General features: G+C 49.0%; 1 protein-coding gene across 4 annotated transcripts in view; it reads left to right on the top strand.

The window, feature by feature from the left end:
- The first annotated feature begins 238 nt into the window (after positions 1–238).
- WDR59 (WD repeat domain 59) overlaps positions 239–20,880 on the top strand; it is a 47,519-nt gene continuing 26,877 nt past the window's right edge. For 2 of the 4 annotated variants that reach the window (XM_050311155.1, XM_050311152.1), the window contains exons 1-12: positions 239–324; positions 4,251–4,300; positions 5,476–5,611; positions 8,767–8,852; positions 9,760–9,840; positions 11,904–11,941; positions 13,819–13,907; positions 14,354–14,470; positions 15,424–15,501; positions 16,248–16,404; positions 18,016–18,095; positions 20,235–20,367. In XM_050311155.1, the coding sequence (XP_050167112.1) occupies positions 271–324; positions 4,251–4,300; positions 5,476–5,611; positions 8,767–8,852; positions 9,760–9,840; positions 11,904–11,941; positions 13,819–13,907; positions 14,354–14,470; positions 15,424–15,501; positions 16,248–16,404; positions 18,016–18,095; positions 20,235–20,367 (1,099 nt within the window). In that variant the 5' untranslated portion in view covers positions 239–270. Of the gene's footprint in view, positions 325–411; positions 4,148–4,250; positions 4,301–5,475; positions 5,612–8,766; positions 8,853–9,759; positions 9,841–11,903; positions 11,942–13,818; positions 13,908–14,353; positions 14,471–15,423; positions 15,502–16,247; positions 16,405–18,015; positions 18,096–20,234; positions 20,368–20,880 lie in introns of those variants that run through there. The other 2 variants (XM_050311153.1, XM_050311156.1) reach the window with 2 other exon arrangements.

Here is a 20,880-nt window from a genome sequence, read left to right as displayed (position 1 = left end):
CGACCCATCGCGCACACACACACATCTCACCCCGCGGCGGGGCTGCGGCCACCCGCGGACCGCCGCGAACGGAACCCTTCCGCGGGCCGGTCCCGCATTCCCCCCCCCGTGGTGTGCCCGCCCCGCGGGCCGCGCGGTCCCGGTTCACCGGGCGGGGGCGGGGGTGTGTGTGATGTGCGGGGGTGAGCGGCGGGACTACATCTCCCGGCACCCATCGCGCGGTGCCCCGCGGTGCGCAGGCGCGGCGCGGCGCGGCCCGGGCGGCGCAAGATGGCGGCGCGCTGGAGCAGCGAGAATGTGGTGGTGGAGTTCCGCGACGCGCAGGTCGGGGGGCCGCGGCCGCCGCCTCACCCGGACCGGGGCGAGCGCAGCGGGGGGAGGGCCCGGCCCGGCCCGGCAGGGGCCTTTCGCCGGCGGTGTGGACGGGGCTGAGGCGGCCTGGCGCCGTTCGCGCGGAGATGACGCCTTCGCTCACGGCGCGCTTAGTTACTGATCTTAATAGGTCTCGTGTTGTTTCTTTAAAGTGTATCGGCGGGCCCACTAGAAGATGTTGCCGCTTCCCACGCTTCCAGGCGCGCTGGATGGGGCCCTGAGCAGCCTGGTCCAGGGGGAGGTGTCCCTGCCCATGGAACTTCGTGTTCCGTGACATGAAATTAACCGCTAAGGGGTTGGGACGAGACGAGCTTTTAAGGTCCCTTCCAACGCAAACCGTTCTATGGCTTTATGAGTTTTCCCTTGAGACCATTGCAGCTACTGTCTTACTGCCTTATAAATTGCTGAGTGTTGCTCGATTAATAGGAAAAGTGGGTTATGCTTTTTTTTTTATAAATAGCAAAAAGGTCAACTTTTGGTTTTGAAGCTGATGGCGACAGGAGAACTCCCGTCAGAGTTTGTTTATATGCTCCTAGAAGCTGTTCTTCCATCCCTGGAAGTGTCTCTGTGCAAGGCCAGGTTGGAATGGGCTTTGGAGCAACCTGGTCTGAAGGTGTCCCTGCCCGTGGGAGGGGGTTGGAATGCAATGAGCTTTGTGGTCCCTTCCAGCCCAAACTATTCTGGGATTCTATTCTAAGAAATATGGGGTTTTTTGAGACATTGGCAGTTGCTTAGCAAAGCTGGATGCAGTGAACGAACCATGAACTGCTTCAGCAGGAAACCCAGAAGGATTTAAAAAGTAGGTCTGCAAGCTCTTTCATCACCTCATTTGTCCTCGTGCTGGAGCAGTGACAGCTCTGCCTTCACCTCTGCAAGGAGGGGCAGTGAATCCTGCGTGCTGCATCCAGCCTGCCCTCTGTAAGCTCACAGAGCTTTTCTCTTTTACACCTCAGAAGCTTTGTCTCAGCTTGGTTGTGCTCCCCGAAGTGCTGAAGCAGCCTCATCTGCTACTGAAGGTCTGGCCTCAGGAAACCAGTAATGAGATGTGAGGGTACATCTCCCTAGATAACAGCTCCAGGTTGCATCTGGCTCAGGAGATCCGTGGCCTCGTGGTGTTACTGCTTTCTCATGACAACTGGTGTGTGGGAGCAGAGGGGACGGGTGTTTCCATCCCCCCTGCAGCAGGTGGTTTCAGTCCTGCAGCCTTGACTGAAGGAGAGCACTGCTCTTTCCATCCCTGCAGTTCACTCCAGTGGGATCCTTTGGAGCTCTGCCTGTAGGCCACACTGTATCCAAAAATCCCTACCCCAAAAGCAGTTTAAATGGAAACAAGTCAAAAGAGTGGGCAGCTGTTAAATTTATAGCCACTGCGTGTCTGCAAGCACTGCAGTTGTCTTTGTTCTGGAGTGTGTCATGTGGAGACTGCAGCACCCAGGCTGTGACACTCCTGAAAATCCCTGGGTGCTTCGGGGCCACTGCTGCCAGCCCGTGTCACCTCTCTGTGCAAGGTGGCAGAGGTGACAGTGCTCTGTACTCCTGTGATTTACACAGGACCCACAGGCTCTTCTCAGGCTGCACTAGCAGAGGGTAAAGCTCACCTCATCCAGCGGTGAAATGCAGCTATTTGTAGCGATTCAGCATGTGGATTGTAAGTTGGGTACAAAGGGAACTGGTACTTCTTGCTAGGAGTTTGCAGCTCTTGAAAAACAGCATAGCCGTGTCAGATTGGGTTAGTCTGTTGGCTTTGAGGTGGAGAGAATGAGGCTGGATTGAAAACTAATGGAAATTCAGACGTGAAAAGGTGTTTTTCCTTGGCTTGCTTAGCAGAAATCAAGTGAAATGCCAGAGCAGATGTTTGAAGTTGGAGAAGATGCTGCCTGGGCTGTGGGCTCAGAGCAGGTTCTCAAATGTGCAGTGCTCCTGCAGTGCTTACTCCTGTCATTGTTATTCATGAACAGCAATCCCAGCTATCCTCAGTGTTGTTCGGGGATAAAAACTGATTTCAGGTTGGTTTGCTCAGTTTCCACTCCCCCCTTCTGGAGGGTTGTGCTGTGAAGGCTGGCGTGTCACTATGCCAGGCATGAAATGGCAGCTGTTTGGCTTTTTTCTGTCTCTGTATAGGACTCTTGTATCGTAGGGAACTGTTTAGTGCTGTAAAATTACTTGGTTTGTGACCCACCAGGGTAGCAGCCTGCCATGTGAAGCTTTTTACTTCATTCTAATTGTTCATTACATTTGATGATGTTTGGTGCCTGGAAAAAAAAAAACACCACAGTTTACCAGTGTTCATTATTGCAAACAATTTGTAAGGATTGATGAGATCCTGATACCAACAGCAGAAAAAATAAACTCACATGAAATTATCAATCACTTCACATTGACATGGGTTTTTTCTGTCTTGAGGAAAGATGGCCACAGCTGTGTGAAATATATCTCTTGACTAGCTCTTCATCACAGGAGAAACTTCTGGTTCCACTAATGGCTTTAGTGATCCTTATTTTAATTCTGTAGAAGTGAAATGTCTTTCATCTGGGAAAAGTTCCTTCTCCTGCTGTTTGTTGGTTTGGTTTTTTTTTTTTTAATGTAGATTTAGTAACCCACTGTGTTGTTTTGCAAGGTGCTGTGAAATCCAGAAAGTGGGAGTTGTTTGTTGATCACTTAGAGATTTTAAAACTAGTTTCTTGTTTACAGCATTAATTTTAGGACTAAGGAAACCTTGCCAAGAAGACTGGATTTGCTACCTAGGAACAAAGCAGTGAAAGGGGGGGTCATTCCAGGAACAGCAAATGTGGGCTCCAGCTGAAACTCTGCAGGCAATTGTAGCTCTTTGCCAGGTGGACTCTAGTGAAGAATGAGCCCATGATGCTTTTTTCCCCTCACCTGGGGTACTTGTAAGGAGAGGATGGGGCCCTGGCTGAAAAATCTTGGGTTTTGTGATGGTTGCTTTGCTGTCAAATGTGACTGCAATGGAGTGGGGTTGCTGTATGGCCTGTCAGGTTTTAGTGATGCTTGTAAGGAGGAACCGTGGGACATCCTGAAGTCTTGTTACATCCACACTGAGCGCTCTTAAAATCCAGAACAGCAGCAGGAGATACATCCTGAGCCTTCAGAGGCAGCTTTGAAGATGACAGCAGTTACTGTGAGGAATGTGGGGCATATTCTGATTTTGTACTGTGAATGCTAAAAACTGTATTGAAGTCATATCTATGTTTATAGGCTGAACTGTTCAGCTTTCCAAGTAAAATTTTCCTTTATTCTCTTGGCAATTAAAGGAGATGATGAGCCAATTCCATTCTAAACAAAGAGGGGGAGACAATATCCAAACAGTCTTTTTTTTTTTTCTTTTTTTTTTTCCTAATGGCCTTTAAGTTATCTCGTAGCCTTCTTTACATGCGATGCCAAAGTAAATTCTGATGCCTCTTGGCCATCTCCCGTTTTTGGAGACCGGCCACACACACAAATGGTTGCACTTCTATCTCCCAGTACGTATATAATTAAATCTGACCCTGCAATGAAAGGGAGAGACTGAGAAAGTTCCTGAGCAGGAGCAGAGGCTGATTAGTACAAATTATTAGAGCTGCTGATTGAAAGGCTGCAGCTGTGACTGCCATAGAGGGGAGAAGGGAGCGAGGTCTTGGTGCTTGTAGTGGTGTCTGCCAGGTCTTGTCCTCGGGTTACGCCAGCAGAGATGTTTGGTTTGTGCTGTGCCCGTCCCAAACTCACCCGCTGCACCCCGTAATCCATCTGTACTATGGGAAGGGGGTGTAACTGAGAGGTGAGCTGGCAGGCTTTGCTGACCCCCATCCCCCCCAAAGCCGTGTGTTTGAGCAGCCCCCTGACAGGTGTCACTGAGCTTTGTCTGTGTTTCTCCCCACCAGGCGACGGCGATGTCGGTGGATTGCCTGGGACAGCGCGCGGTGCTCTCAGGGTGAGTGTGACAGTCACTGCCACGGGCAGCCTCCAGGCTGACCTCAGCTGGGGTGCATTGTTTCAGAAAGCTGCTGCTGAATTCTGTTCAAGGCTCGATGGAAACGATTCTGGGTCACGTTCCCAGTGGGATACAGAGTGGAGAGACAGCAACAACAGCACAATAAAATACCCGTGTGGCTTTGCTGATACATGCTTTCCCAAATCTTCAGAGTAGGGCCCTGAGGATTTTGGTCTGGAAAGGCAGCCAAGATGTTCTTTGTGTTCCTTGCCTTGGAAGAATGGCCAGTGCTCAGAGCAGCTGTGTGCTCACTACATGGCTGATGTAGGTGGTGTGGTTAATTTTGCAGGGTTCGGTGTGTTTTGATGATGGCCTTCCACAGGTTTCAGCTGGGTCACAATCATTTCAGCAAGCAGTTTCTCTTCCTTGTAAGATGAGTCACACTGGATGCTACCTTGCTTTGTGGGGAGTTGGCCACATCCAGCAGGATGTATGAGCTCAGGTTTGCCATGATGCAGAGTTATTTCTGCTGCATGTAGAGTTAGCTCAGGTAAGTAATGGAACCAGATCAGTGCAGGACTGTGTCCGCCCACATTAATGAGCTGCTGCAGCTGAGCAGGAGCTCTGTGCAGGTGTCCTTGTACTGCCTGCAGAACCAAGCCCCCACCAAACTGTGGTGTGGAAAGACACACCCACATAGAATCATCTTCTGTTTCTCAAGGCTCAGTAACTCTTGCTCAGACCAACCCCTCCAGGCTGAAGCTGTTGTGTTGCACTCCCAGCCCTGTGCCACTTCAGCTCTGTTGCTGCAGCGTTAGGCCAGAAAAGCCTATTTGGATGTGTTTGCACCATTTTCCAGCTCTTCCTTTTGTGTCCTAGTTATCTGGGATTTTCTGTGGTCTGAGCTGTCTGTTACATTTGCATATCCTGTCTAATTTCAGTGTCTTCTCCCTTTTGGGCGGTTGTTTTTGGGTGTTTTTTTGGTAGCCGTTTCTGAAGTACGTGGTCAGATGTAACATTCTTGGGAGCAGTGTTTTCACCTGTCTTGTGAAATGCTTCTCTTCTTTTGATTGTTGTGCCTCGGGACACAGGGCTGTGAGCTCCATGTGAGCGTGGGGTTTGGAGCCCAGCCCCGTGAGCTGCAGCCCCTCTGTGTCTGTGTGTGTGTCCTGCAGCCGCCGTTTCCTCTACATCGTCAACCTGGATGCCCCAAACGAGGGTCACCGCAAGATCTCCCGCCAGAGCAAGTGGGACATTGGGGCAGTGCAGTGGAACCCCCATGACAGCTACGCCTACTACTTTGCAGCCTCGGTAAGTTCACTCATCTGAAAGCTCCCTCCTGCCCTGGCCTTTCCTGGGGGAGCTTCTGCAGGGCTGGAGGGCTCTGAGGGGCTGGCACAGACACCCTTCTGCAAGTCACAGTGCAAGGTCAAGGCCTACCTGATTTACTGCCAGCCAGGTTGGGCTTGGTGACTCTCAGTTATTGGTCAGTCAAGCCTGAATCTCGTTTTGCTTGGTTGTTGTTTACAAAACACCTTAGCAAATAAACCAGACATCCTAATGGTCCTTTTCTGGAGGGAAGAGGGAATGTGCTCCCTTTCTACCTTCTGTTCTGTTATGAAACCTGTGCACTTACTGAATGTCTTGCTCTGTGCTGTTCTGTTTCACCTCCTTGCCTTGCTGGTGGGCTGTGGTGCACCAGGCAGTCTGTAAATAGCACGAGTCAATCGTGGCTCACTGCTGTAGCAGTCAGGGTTTGCAGCTGGGCACGGACTGGATCGGTGATGAGCTCTGATTCCGTGTGTGGAGAGGTAAATGGGCTGGGCTGAAGAAGCAGGAGTGGCATGTGAGGCTGAGTGCAGTTTTTGGCTCTGGTCTGTGCTCAGGCTGTCATGCTCTGCAGGTTGTTCACCCAGAGCCCCGAGCTCTGCTGGCGGCAGCCTTGCCATCAACCACAGCACCAGCTGGGCACAGCCTGTTCTCAGGGCGAGCTGCCTTTTCTGCCTGTTGTGTCCTCTTCTGTGGCCTGAGACTCCTGGAACAGCTAGGGATGGAGAGGGTTTTTTTAGAGAATATTTAGTTGAAGGTGATTTTCTGGGATTTTTGTTCCTTTTTCTTCCTGGACTGGCTATGATTGTAATTAAAGGCAGTTTTAAAACGTGCTGTCAGCTGGGAGCCTCTGCCTGCTTGCTCTCTGACATTCCCCAGCCTTCCTCCTCCCAGCTCTGGCATGTGACTGATATCTTAAAGGTGCCTTTAGCAGTGGTCTGCTCCTGAGCAGAGAGTTAGTAAAACTGGCAGAGAGGTGTCCTTCAGTGCCACTTCTGGATACAGTCTGTGGAAATCAAAACCAAGTAAGGAAATGCACTGGGCGAGCCACAGGTGGAGCAGGAAAGCTTCTTCTCAAACACACTGTGAAGACAATATCCAGTGATTGGTTCATGCTGATCTGAGCAGGACCCTGCTGCAAAGGGCAGCTGTGCCCATCTCACCCACCTGAGCCCTCCTGTCTCTTGCTGCTCTGAGCAAACACAGGGACCCATCTTGTCCCAGACTGAAACAAGGCAGAGCTGGCATCAAACCTTGCTGCTCCTGTTTATAAACAAACATGCTAAGATGCTCTGGGCATCTTAGATGTAGTTGCTGACATTCATCAGGTGAAGAATCCCCAAGATGAGATCAGGCATCTTTTCCAGTTTGGGTCAAAAATGCTGCCTTTCCAGCCATCTCACCCACCGTGTCGTAGACAGCCCCAGGGTCCTATCCCTCTGCATCCCTGTGGGTGGAAAGGGAGTGGGAAAGGCCAACTGCCCTGTTTGCCAGCAACCTCATCTGGCTTGCAGTCCTGTCCTGCTAATTGGAAGTGGTGCAGGCAGAGGGGAATCTGTCCTTGTGCTTCGATAAGACCTTCCTATTTGTTCAGTTCTTTCCAGAGGAGCTGGAGCTGTGTCCTTTTGCTGTGCTTGGCTGTGTCTGCCCTCTGGCTCAGGCATGTTTCTAGGGACTCCTAAGCTGTTTTCAATCCTGGATGCTGTTATTTCTTTTGTGTGGCCACAGATGCTTGTACAAGAGGGTGATGAAATCATTGGAAGAGAATACTGATACTTACCACAAAAAGCACAGTTTTTGAGAAAATGCTCCTGTTGGGAGGAGTGGCCTCTCTGGTGATCCTTATCTTGTATCTTATCTCTGGAGTCCTGGGTAAATCCCCTTGGGTAATTTTCACTCTACCCCCTTAAATTCTTCTGTCAATGAGAAGCCTGAAAGGAGTTTTTGTTGCCCCAAGCTCTTGTGCAGCCCTGCTGTGATGGGTTAGAGAAATGCCACCTATTATTCCTGAGTTGGGAGGAGAGCTTCTGTTTAAGGGAAGTCTGTAGTGTTATATCTATTTGCAACTTGAAATTCACATGGAGCAGCTTAGGGCTAGGAAGAAAATCCACCACCACAAAGAAGAGCTGCCACAAAAATTGTAACAGTTGGACTAGATGTTAGAGGTCTTTTCCAACCTAAATGATTCTGGGTTTCATTGAACTGTCTTATCTATGTATTTTTCCTTATCTGTCTGTAAGTCTGAAAACAAGGGGCTAATGATCAAAATTTGAGGTTCCCTCTGGTTTTGCAAAATCAACAGGAATTCCCAGTCATTGCCCAAGACCCTCTGTGGTTCATGCTATATATGCACCCAAAAAGGCAGTTCCTGCCCTAGAAAGATTAGAGCTGGCTGGGACTGAACTGAACCTTGATTGAGAGAGAACATGAGCTTGCAGCACAATGACTGGTTTCAAGTAACTTTGTGTGTGGCTGCATTTGGGCAAGGCTGGAATGAGTGAAGAAACCCCTCAATAATGTTGGCATTGATACATCTGTTTTGCCTTTGTGGTTTACAGTTAGTGATAAGCACTTAAAAGCTTTTCTCCTGGGCTGGCAAGGATGGGAGTACCCTTGAGGAGGTGTCCTTGAATCCATTAAACGGTATTGTTTGTGTTTGGCAGTGGCTGTGATTATCCCAGAAGGGAATTGAGAGAGAGTTGAGGAGGACTAGTGGTAATCTGGCATCCCCCTCACTGAAAACTCCAGTTGAATCTGAACAGGCTGGCAGGGTATTCCTGCAGAGAGAATTTGGCTGCCTGTTGCTTGCAGTTACAGCATGTTGTTGGGAAATAAAAACTCCCAGAACAGAATTCGTGAAAACATTTTGCAATGTGATTTTTTTTTTTTTTTCTTCTCCCGTTCTAGTTTATCTCCAGTTTTAAGTGGGTGTAATTAAAGTGTGAGCTTCTGAGACTCCTTGCAGCCTATGGTTTCATCTTTGCTTTCCTGCTTTGGGCAAGGACTTTGCTAATCACAGGGTGACTCATTGTTACATGAGGTTGCTCAAAGTGAAGAGAACCTGGTCCTTAACACACAGATCCCTCTCCTACCTTGCTGGCCTGAGAGTGTCTCTCCTTTCTTCCATCTAATTTCAGAGCAATCAGCGAGTTGACCTGTATAAGTGGAAGGAAGGTAATGGAGAAGTCTGCACATCACTGCAAGGACACACACGTGTGATCAGGTGAGGAACAGGTGATGCTGTGGGCTGCAGGATGGAGAATGTGCATGGCTTCACAGAAGCTGAATGTTTCAGTCCTGGCCCTGCACAGGCTCTGTTCTGAGCCTGGTTTTACTCACTTTTCTGGGCTGGACTGCCTTCCCATTTGGTGATGGCACTGTGTGTGAAGCAGCTCACCCCCTCATGGCTCCCCTGCTGTATCAGCTTAGCCCTTGATGGCTTGAGTGTCATTGCCTTAGGCTGCTGTCCTTGTAATGAGCAGCAGCCATCATCTGAAGAACAGATAGCAGTATGTTTATTAAATTGAATCCCAACTGTGTTTCTGTGTGATAGCAGCTTAATTAAAGCAGGTAATCCCAAAGTCCAAGTTTAGAGAGTGTTACAGTGGTGCAGGGGAGATTTCTGCCTCCAGTTCCAAGGTTGTATTTCAGTGATGGGCTGGAAATGCAGCTGAAAGACTGTTTTTACTCCTACTCCTGACTATGGAAAGTATTTGCAGCCCTTCAAATGGCAGTTGTTTGCACTGACTGGAGGCTTTTTGTGTCCGAGGTGCACTTGGTGTTCCCAACAGGGAGGCATCCCAGAGGGAGGGGTTGATGCCAAGGATCTGTGGTCACTGGGAGCTCACTGAGACAGTGTCCCTTTGCCTGTGGAGGAAAGAGCACACACAGGATAGCTGTAAAGTTCAGGGCTGGGAGGATGCTGCACTGGAATTTACTTAGAAGCATTTCATTGCTTCTTGGAATTTACCTAGAGAAATTATTAAGATCTTGCTTTTTACTTAAAAAGTTTCAGTAGATGTCATGGAGTTGCTGTGAATTTGTCAGAGGATGTACTGGGGGCTTGTGAGAGTCTGATGCAAACTGGGTGTGCTTTGCTTCACTGATCTCCTGTGGTTTTGCCTTTGCAGCGACCTGGACTGGGCAGTGTTTGAGCCAGACCTGCTGGTCACCAGTTCTGTGGACACATACATCTACATCTGGGACATCAAGTACGAACCAGTTTGTTTCTGCACTGCAGGGAAACTGTTGGACTCCTTTCCATGCCTGTCAGCTTGCAGGGCAAGGCACACCCTGATGGGTGCTGCTCTCCAGCTGTGCTTGCAGGGGCTCCAGCTCCTTGCCATCTTCTCCAGGATGATTTCTGTTCCCCTCTTTTCAAGCCAGTTCAGAGTCAATGAAGGGCGGTAGAGTGGTGCTCCTGTTTTGAAAAAATACTGTCTAGCTTCCCTCCCTGCCCACTTCAGATCTTTCCTTGGGGGCTTTTCTTGGAGCCCAAGGGTGTTCCTCAACCTCTTGGGTTTTTTAGCTGGGAGAATGGGCACCCTCTCATGATCCTGTAGCCGTTTTCCACTAAATTCAGTGATTGTTGCTGGTTCTGCCTCAGTGGTGGGAAGACTGACAGTGGTGTTCAGAGTTTTCCTGTCTCTGCTTTCCTGTGATTCCTGGTGCTTTCTATCATGAGTAATTTCAGGGTAGCAGGTATTTCCACCTATATATCCAAACCCCACCAGTACTTGGACCCCATAATTTACACCTGAGGAGCAAGGAGCTGGCACTGGCACTGCTGGGTTCTCTTGCTGGCTGCACAACTCTTCATGACCCCCAGCAAGTCACTTTGTTCCTCTCTGCCTCCCTTGCTCAGTTAAAATAGGAGGATAATTATATAACCCCTCTGCACCAGGCTACCCTGAGGCTTGTTTAGCTCCTATGAAGCACTTAGATCCTTGGTTAAATGGTGCTTGAGAATGACAATATATTATTAATGTGTAATTAAAAGACACAGAGAGACAATAACTGCTGGTTGTGTTTTCCTGTGACGCTATCTTAGTGCCAGCTAAAAAATAGAGGTCTCTGAAGGTTGTTATCAGAAATCCTCCTTTAACTCTATTGTGCCCTTCCATTGTTGTGTGTCTGCCTGTGCCACTTGTCCAGAAAAGCTTCCCTAGGCAGGCTCTGATGAGTCTCTACATTCCACTTGTGCTGGGAAAGGCTCTGAGCTTGCAGGGGCACTGAGGTGCTGGTGCTGCTGGCCTGCAGCAAATAACCATCCTACAGAAGTGACTGTCTCTAATGACACCCTAGGCAGGTAGCCCTGCAGCAAGGGCAATTGGAAATTCCCCACTTAATTTTTCATACAAAGTAACTTTTGGATTAGGCAGAAATTCTTAGAGGGAGAGGTGCAGTCCGTTCCAGAAAATGTTCAGCTTTTCAGCAAACAGAAAAATCTGAAGACAGGATTCCTTATTTTCACTGTCACTTTTCATGAAAGAGCAGGTGAATTCCTGAGGAGCAAGGTCAGGAACTGAATTACTGCCTTCATCCATGTCCTGGCTGCTGGGAGTTGTTGTGGTGCCACCCCGGCTTCTGCCACCACAGAATTTGGTCTGCAGACAGAATTTGGTCTGCACACAGCTGGGTTTATTTCCTACTAATTTTGTTATTATATGCTAGACATGAAGTTTTTTGCTCTGGAGTCACTGCTCTGTCTGCCTTGAATTAGGGTCTGCAAAGGACTGACAAACACATCAGTGGCTTTTGTCAAGGATTCCCACAGCTCTGTTTGTTCCTTTTAATCCTCCTGGGAAAGGCTGTTTTGTTGCTTCCTGCAGCAATCATTTGTGAACCCGGTTTCCTGGCCTACCCAGTTGCAACATGCCACCCTTTGCACGTGTTTCTTCTCCCTCTATTCCACTCCAGCTCTATCCTGTGTCCTAAACTTCCTGCTGTATGTGGTGGCAAGGCAGGATCATAGATTGGTTGGGTTTGGAAGGGACCTTAAAGGTCATCTAGTTCCATCACCCTGGCAGGAGCAGGGACACCTTCCACTAGATGAGGTTGCTCAGTGCCCCACCCAACCTGGCTGTGAATGCTTCCAGGATGGCTGTTGTCCTCCAGCTGGTCCCCTTTATTCTATTTCATGCTGGTGTATTTTGGTAAGCAGAAGGCACGTTAGGTCCCAAGGCAGCCATAAGTTAGTCCTGGAACATGAAGGAGCTCGGTGGGGAGGCTGGACTGTGCTGTGGGTGCTCACATTAGCCATGCTGTGTTTCAGAGACACCAGGAAGCCCACGGTCTCGCTCTCTGCAGTCGGTAAGTTTGACGTGTACGTGTGCTGTAGGCATTAAACAACCTCATTGTTGCATGCCCCTACTGTCATTCCTCCCCCTCTTCCTGCTCCAAGGCTGGTGCAGAAGTGCCACCATGTGTGACTGTCCCATGCAGGAGCAGCCTGAGAGGCTCCAGTTCACAACTCCTTTTAGGGGAGCAGAATTCAGAGAAGATGGGAGAGCCCCTTGGAGGTTCCCAGGCATGGACAGAGTTGTACTTGAACTAACATTGGTCAACAGCCACATGGAGCTTCCTGCCTGCTTAACCCCCCTGCTGCTCTGCTTGTCCTGGGTTGCCTGCCTGTGTTTTTCCTCATGTCCTTTTGTGTTTGATTGAATCAGTTGAGAAGCTAAACTGCACCCCAGGCAGTGCCAGCCTGTGCCCTGTTTTAAGGAGGGGCTGGGTACATCAGCTGTATCTGCTCCCCTGGGGCACCTGCAGCCTGCAGGGAGCTGCTTGGTGACACAAGGTGCTCTCTTTGGGCCGTGCTTGCTGTGGAGCAGCGTTTGTCACGGCTGCTGGCAGGGTGAGTGTCCTGCAGTACCTCCCTGGCAGGTGCTGTGTGTCAGTCCTTGCCTGCTGCGAGCCTGGACCGGGCACGGATGACGAGCAGAACGTGCTGCTCACGAGTTACTGTCCCAGTGTCAGACAGTCCTCACAATGTGTGTCTCTCATGCTCTGCTGCTTAGATCTCAGGCTGCACATCTGCACTCCCCTCCCAGCCAGCAAACCTCTCTGGCACAGAAATGCCAAAGCCTTACTGAGTCAGAGAAGCAGCTCTGGGCTCTGGGTGAGCTTTCATGGCTGAGGCAGCCCAGCAGCCAGCTCCCCAGAAAGCTTGCTTGCTTCCTTCAGTCCTTCCTTCCTCCTGCACCCCATGCTGTGTAGTGCTGGTCCAGACGTTTGTGTACCCTTCAGTGAGTGGATCAAATCAATCCACTGGCAGTCTATTTGCAGCCTTTTATCCCCTGGACCAGCTTTTTGCCAGGTTGTCAGGATGAATCTGCTCACCGTGCAGCAGGAGGTGGGCAGTGGAGGTGGGGAATAGCAGCAGGCCAAGGTCTGTTTTGCTTTCTCATGGATTTCACCTCTCTGATAGCTTAAAAGGTTTTGAAAATACTGGCAGAATAAGGATGAACAGAACATGCATTTCTCTTAAAACACCTGAACAAGCCACATTAACTGAAGCTGTACTTTTTTTCTTATGAGAAATAACCACCCATCCTCTGATTTGACTGAGTCTCTCAGGATATCACATATAATCATATCTGGACCACCATCCAGCTTCTTTATAGTGTCTTACACTTCTGTGGTGTGTTTTGACAGCTGGACTTTCCAGTCTAACCAGTGAGTCCCCCTCCATCTGGCAAGACCCAAGGTCCACCTGCACTGCAGCCTTCTCCTACAGCTGTATTTTAATCATAGATCAACAGTGCTAGTTGCCTGTTTAGCAGCAGACAAGGGTTTTGGGGAGACAAATCTGGCCTTAAGCACCTGGAAGTAACTTGACTGAAAAGAGAGGTGGTTTGGGAGGGAGGTGCTGCAGTTCTTGTCTGGAGGAAATTGTTCCATCTGAGCTAATGGACGTGATTATTTTAATGGAGTACAACGACTGGCTAGAACTTGTGATCAAGATCTCTAGGCAGGCAACTGGCACAGTCTTGCTTTGCTGTCCTGAGGACACAAACACTGCACTGAGGAATCAGGAGTTAGGAATTTTCATGCCGTCCTTCGTGCTGGCTTCTGGGCTATTCCTCTTCTGAGCTGCCTCTCCTGGGCTAAGAGCAGCTCAGGCCCAGGTCTGCTGGGCCATTTTAATTACATCTAATTTATTTTGGCCTGTGCTGTTTGTGCTGCAGCTGGAGCCTCCCAGGTGAAATGGAACAAGAAGAATGCCAACTGTTTAGCAACCAGCCACGATGGGGATGTCCGAATATGGGACAAAAGGGTAAGCTGAGGGGTTTTTGAGCAGTCTGTGCATATTTCCACCTACCTGATGCAGACATCCCTCTGGTCACAGGTAAAAACCCACGTGCTACTTTATCCCAAATCTCTCTTGTGGGTGAGTTTAAACTGGAGAGAATTGGGAGGCCATGAACCTGAAGAGAGTGTGTAGATAGCCTCCTTTTCCAGAAACTGCACCCATTAACATTTTCACTTTGATCTCGTAGTAGTTAACTGTTTTACTGAGGATAAAGTATCGTTTGGGCTGCACTTGGTGACTGGAACTTGCCACAGCTTTCCTTCAACAACTTTTGCTGAGCTGTTTCTCATTCCCTAGGCAGGAGGTTTTTCTCCCTCTTTTTCCCTTGTTAAAGTGTCTCTTCCTATGCCAGAGAACTAGACCAGCTTTCAGAAGTCCTGTGCTGAGAAGAAAAATGTTTCTCCTTGCAGAAACCCAGCACTGCGGTGGAATATTTGGCAGCTCATCTCTCCAAAATCCATGGTCTGGACTGGCATCCTGACAATGAGTACACGCTGGCCACTTCCAGCCAGGACAACTCTGTCAGGGTAAGTGTTGCTTCTGGGGTTTGTGCTTGGGAGGTGGGAGGAGGGTGGAGCTGATGCTCTTCTGCTGCTGGTGAGCTCTTGGGGAGCGCTTGCCATTGGGGAGATCTGCATCCTTATCGTTTGGTTTCTGTGCATCTGTGTGTGTGAGCCAGGACTGCACTTGCAGAACAGGCAGAGAGGTCACTGAAGGATGGGTGCACATGTTTGCCATGTATTTGTGGTGATTAGGGCAGTAAGGGAGCTGAAAACAACCATCTCTCTGCCTGTTGCTTGACAGAATGGAGCTGACCACACATGCCAGAAGAGCCTTCTCCCTGAAATGCAGTGTTGCCAGACTCAAGCTGATCACAGCAACTTAGGGGGAGGCATACTTCAGCCCCTGGGGTTTCCAAAGTCATGTTGAACAGGATTATCAGTAAGAGACTGCCTGCAACCGCTGCTGTGCAGTGCCTTTTACTTGGGGGGAAAGAGTGGGCTTTGTATGTCAGCCAAGTGGAGTTCATTCACACTGAGCTAAGCTCTGAGGTGATGTGTATTCTAGCAAAGCAAAAGGTTACATTCTTCATTAGAAAATTAGCAGGAACAGCAGGGGGGGCCTGCCTGCAGCCTGGACTGGCACATTGGCTGGGAGCCTGCAGGGTACCTTGTAGCTCTGAAAGCCCAAGCAGGCTGCCTGTCCCTGCTCTAATTACTCAAGCTATGATCACTGTGAATATGACCCCAAGTCACTCGTTGTCTAAGGGATGCTGCCAGATGCTGATAGCTTGGTATTTGTCCTTTGGGGCCATCTCTGCTGTTAATGAATGGGATTACTAATGATGCTGTGGGCACCCTGGCATGCTTTTTGGTCTGTTCTATCTGCAAGCCACATGGAAAACTACAGCCTGAAAGTACAGCCAGCTGACTCCTGCCTTTGCTTGCCTTTCTCTTGGTTTTTTTTTTGTGGTTTTAAGTTCTGGGATTACCGTCAGCCTCGGAAATACCTCAATATCCTTCCCTGCCAGGTTCCTGTCTGGAAGGCAAGATACACGGTGAGTGAGAACCTCCCACCAGCTCCACTTGTGCTCTGAGAGAAATGCACAGAGGGCCATTGAATAAAGAACTGCTGAAGGGTTTCTCACCACTTCTACTGCTGGACACTATTAAGTTGATTTTAAAAATCCCTCTTGGTGCTTAAAAGGCCTAGAAAAGCAGCATCCACAATGGGGAGGGGGGAGTGCTTGGGAGGAGGAGTGAGCGAGCACCCAGCCATGTGAAGCTAAGGCTCTTAACATCAGTCATAGCTGTTCTCTTTCCCAGACATCTGAGTGCAGCCTGAAGCCAGTGCTGTGCCTTGAGTTTTTGATCCCCATCCCCACAGTGAGGGCTGTAGGACTGGGTTCCTCTGGTTCCTCTGAGCATTGTGACCCTGAGGAGCTGCTGGGGCTGAGTCCCCAGGTAGCAATTCTTGCAGCTCCAGGCAGATTGCAGTGAGGATCCCCTGGGAAAAGTCAGTGGTGAAATCCCTCCAGCCTCCCAGCTGAAAAGTGAGGAAGCAGCAGGAAAAATGATTCATCTTAAGTGAGCTGCATTGAGTATTTCAGTGGACTGCATCTTATCCCTTGAAAGAAAAGTTTTTGCACAGCAACTGCCTTGGACCTGCCCGGGTTTGGCCCTGGTTCTGTTTTTGTGCTGATCTCATTCATGTTGGTGGGAAAAGGGGGAAATTAGAGTACGATAACAGCAGCATGGGAGCATAACTGTCCAAGGGTAACTGGAAGGGTGTTTCTCTCTCAAGCCTTTCAGCAACGGGCTGGTGACAGTGATGGTCCCCCAGCTCCGTCGGGAGAACAGTCTCCTTCTGTGGAATGTCTTTGACCTGAACACGCCTGTCCACACTTTTGTGGGCCATGATGATGTGGTGCTGGAGTTTCAGTGGAGGAAGCAGAAAGAAGGTGAGTTCAGGGCTGGGTGTGCTCTCTTGCCTGCCTGGTGGCTGTCAGCTAACCAGGGGTGTGGAGACCTGGCTGCAGTGCTGTCAGGGCTGTCACTGTTGGTTCTTGCCTTTCCTTGGCACTTTCCTGTCCCACCCCCACTCAAGGTACAGCTGTTCTGTCCTGGTTTTATGGCAGTGCCCACAAAAGCATTGCCTGCTTGTTCCCATGCTAACAGAGCAAATCTACCAAATGCTGAGTGGGTCAGCGGTGACTCTTATTGCTACCACTCTCCTGTGAGTCTATTTTTAAATGAATCTTTCAGAATAAATTGTGCAAACTATTAGATGGGTGCACAAGTGCTCCAAGCTGCAGGCTAACCAGTTAACCCCTCACATCATGGCCTGGATCAGCAGCCTCCAGCATAGCCCAGACCACAGACCCAGCAAACCCACCTTATGTGTGTGCTGGCCAAGGCAGGGGAGGGACAGAGAGGCTGCTGTTGGAGTTCAGTCCTGACTGAATTTTCCAGCAGCTAAGTATAGGAGATTCCATGCCAGAGGCTGGATAACCACACAGAGCACGGCTTTGTTTCCAGCACCTCAGCTGCCATTGACAGAACGTGCACGTCTGGCTTCGGAGTCACTTGTGCTGCAGCTTTGCAGTGCTGTGTGAAAGTGCTGGTCCAGCCCTCTGCCACCAGCTGCTGGGGCCACTCAGTTCTCACCACCTTCTCAATAACTCGCTTTTCCTCTTTCAAAAAGAGGAGAGCGATAGACAACCATGTTAGGAGGCAGCACATTTGAAGGCAGTTTGTGGATGAGCCACAGTTGGTTGTCTCAGCTGAGTTAATGGATATGTACCCAAGGCCTGGACGTCATGCTCGTCTCAAGCAACGTAAATCAATCACACAAGCATTCCAAGTCTGCTTCAGTGTGGAGACAACCAGGATAGCACAAGTTTCCTTCCACAGAGTCTCTTGTGCTGTATTTAGACACCCCCTGTGCCTCAGCAGAGGGGTGTAGGAAGCAGCTGTGCAGCAGCAAATTCTTTAAGCGTAGCAGCTGTTTGACAAGGGAAACTTAAAACTGCATCACAAGACCCAAACATGGACATAAATAAGTCTGTGTACCTCTATGTGCTGATAGATAGTATGTGGCTAGATCTATTTCCTTACAACTTGTCTTGGCAACACCCAGCTCTTTCAGAAGGAAAAAAATGGAGGGCAGAACCGGCTTCTCTTAGCTTAGAAATGTTTTAAAACATCTGCATCTGGAAGCAGATTTGATGAGCTAAAAGATATTTTAACTTTACAGTTACAGTTGAGAAACATTTATGACACTATTTTTCTAATTCAATAAATATGGTTGTAGATCTTGTCCATTCCTAGTTGGAAAACTTGTGTCACACTCATTATACTTATTTTGTGCCTTTGGCCTGTAAACTGCAGCCCATTTAGGGGTGTGGTAGCTGTGGTGCAGGGGGGCACAAAGACCGATTCAAAGCAGAAATGGTTTGTGCCTTACCCACTGGATGTCCCTGCTGGCTCGTTAGAATCTGTTTATGTTGAACACAGGGCCGAGGTAGTCTCTGTTTTCCAGCGGGGTCTCCAGTGGTTTGTGTCCTGTTTAGGTTCCAAAGACTACCAGCTGGTGACGTGGTCCCGCGATCAGACCCTGCGGATGTGGCGGATCGACTCCCAGCTGCAGAGGGTACGTGGGCACTTCTGCTCTGGAACAGCAGACAGCGTTCTCACAGGCTGGGTTCACCTCCCTTTTCTCGCACTCCCAGTCGCTCCTCTGACATCCTAAAGCTGCAGACACAGCAGCCAGCTGCTGCTTCGCTCTCCTCTTCGGCTCCAGCCCCAGAACATCCCCGAGGAGAGCTGTGATGGGGCTTCTCTGAGCCTGGGCCTCAGAAAGCTTCTGTGGAAGTGCAAGGCTGCTTTGTTGCCTAACAGTAAGCGTAGAACTTGTCTGGGGAGGGTGGAGGTCGATTGCTGCCCACAGTGCCTCTGAAGATGCCACCTCCATGGCTGCAGGACTGTAGGATTATTTCTTGGTGCTTTAGGTATTAGGTAAATGTAGGGACTGTGCCCTCCACTTCCTCCTCTCTAAGCCCAGGGCAGGTGCTGTGAGTCCTGTGCCTCTGCTCTGTGCAACAGTGAGAGATTGCTGATGCAGTTACTGCATCAGAGGTTCATGTGGCCACAGTGGCCCATATGGCCTTGTCATACCTTCTTGGAAGGGGATGGGTGGGCATGGAGTGATGTTTCACTCAAATGCCCTGCCAACCTCCTGCACTTTGCAGCCTAGAGGCTCATTTAGTCTGGATCTGACAGAGCTTGATGAGTTTTACTTCTGTAGACTTTTCTTGTCTTTTCTTGGACCTGTGTAAATTTTTGTCACCCTCAGCATCCTATCAACAAGGAGTTTCATGGCTTTTCTGCATCTTGTGTGGAAAACCAGTCCTTCCATTTGTTTATTTTGTAACCTGCTAATTTCATTGCATTGAAGGTGAAATGAGCCATCTCTGCTACTGATGATTCTGTAGACCTCCATCATATCCCTCCTCAGCTGCCTCCCTCTTCAAGTCAGAGGGTCTTGATTTACTTCATCCTTTTTACCAGAACTTTGATTGTCCTTTTACCTGTCATGACCCTTTTTCAGTTCTACCATATGCTTTTTGGGATGGGGATCTGACCTTTGTTCTTTCCACAGAACTCTCAGTACTCACTTTGGTTTTTGAACCATTGGACATAATTCCATGAAAACATCAGCTTAGTCTGGCCTGTGCATCTTGTTCCCTCAGTCAGCTTGAGCTTGCCATTTTTTCCCCATTTTTCCCCGTTTTGCATTGCTTTATATTTACCTGAACCAAAGTTCACCTTGCATTTTAATACAGTTACTCCTGTGAGGTCCTTTTGTGATTGTTTGCCGTCTGCCACACTTGTTGCTGCCCTGAAAAACTTGGTGGCATCAGCAAACCTGGTCATGTCGCTATTCACCTCCTGTTCCAGGTTTTTAATGAATATGTTGAGAAGCATGTGTCCCAGCACAGATCCTGCAGGAGTCCTGCAGGTCTGTAACAAACTTTATGAAAAATGACCCTTTTCTCCTACCTGATATATTTGTGAATGTTTGATTTCTTTCCTGTCTTTAAACCAGTCGTTCATTCTTGTCAGAGCCTTTACTTCTCCTCTGCTGGCTCCCACTCTTTTGTCCTTGTCTTTGTCTGGATCAAACTACGCACATGATGGCACGTTGCTGGTGACCAGTGCTGCAATTTGCTACATCACACCGTTATCCTTTTTCTTCCCTGTGTTCCTTCTCTTCATCTTCCCTGTTTTCCTGTGCTGAACTTAAAATACAGGGGTGTATGGTCTCATTTTGATAGAGAACCTAGAACACTAGGGCCCCTAGTATGTACCTGGGTCCCCAGATCCTACTGGAGTGTAAATATCAAGCACAGAAAATATGCTACTGTTACATTTGATCTAAAAAAAATTAAACAAATTTTGACCAATTATTTCAAGGAATTACAGTCATATCAGCTTTAGTTTTGATTAAAGTAAAACCCCTGTTACTTAGACTGGCCCTGTCAATTAAGTGGCTTTGTAAGTGAGCAGGAGATTTGGCCAGGCTGTCTGAGGTGACAGAGCTGAGGGTGCTGGAAAGTGGAAGATCACTTGTCTTCATCACAGAAACTGCTGAGGTCTTAGTCGTGCCTGTTGTGTGGACAGACCTCCCTTGCAAACCCATCTGTCTGGAGGAATGAGCTGGTTTAGTGGTGGCTCCTTCCCCAGCTTGCATTCTGTTGTGCAGCATTGTGGGTGTGTTTGTTCTTTTCAGCTCTGTGCTAATGACATCCTGGATGGAGTTGAGGACCTGATTGATGGGATTTCTCACCTGCCAGAGCCAGACAAGACCCTTCACCCCCAGGATGCAGAGCCCCAGCATAACTCTGGACATGGGGATGAGGAAGGTGAGAGAAGTGATGCCTTGTTTAACCTCAAACATCAGTGTCTTTGTGTTGGGAAGAAGACACATCTTGGCATAAGAAAACCTTGTAGGCAAAGCACAGCCTGGTGTTTCAAAGGTTAATGGATTCCCCATTAGGGAGGAAGAAAAACACTTGAGGTTCCTCAGGATGATCCTCCCAAGTTTTTGTCTTCTAACACAATGATTCCACCTGTAAAACAAAGCTCTTCCCTTTATCATTTAATTTCTTCTGATTATCATTTAATTGCATTTGCTTTAGGTTGTAGTTGTGGCTCGTTGCCAAAAATAAGGCAATCAGTCAGGCAATAAGGTAAGTTCTGGCTCTTAGGAGGGTAGATGAGTTTAAGCTGAGAGATGAGCCCCCTGCCCCTGATGAGGTCACAGTGCTGTGTAGTCTTTGTGTGGGTCTGGTTTTGGTTCAGACTGGTAGGGTTTTCCTTGTGGCCAAAGGGAATGAATATGGCTTTTCTGTAGCAGGGTAGATTTTGCTGCAAAT

Source organism: Myiozetetes cayanensis, unplaced genomic scaffold, assembly GCF_022539395.1.
Source record: "Myiozetetes cayanensis isolate MyiCay16 unplaced genomic scaffold, myiCay2020 scf16, whole genome shotgun sequence".
In the NCBI taxonomy this organism is placed as follows: domain Eukaryota; kingdom Metazoa; phylum Chordata; class Aves; order Passeriformes; family Tyrannidae; genus Myiozetetes; species Myiozetetes cayanensis.
Note: the sequence above shows the minus strand (reverse complement) of the source record. Positions and strands in the feature narration are given on the sequence as shown.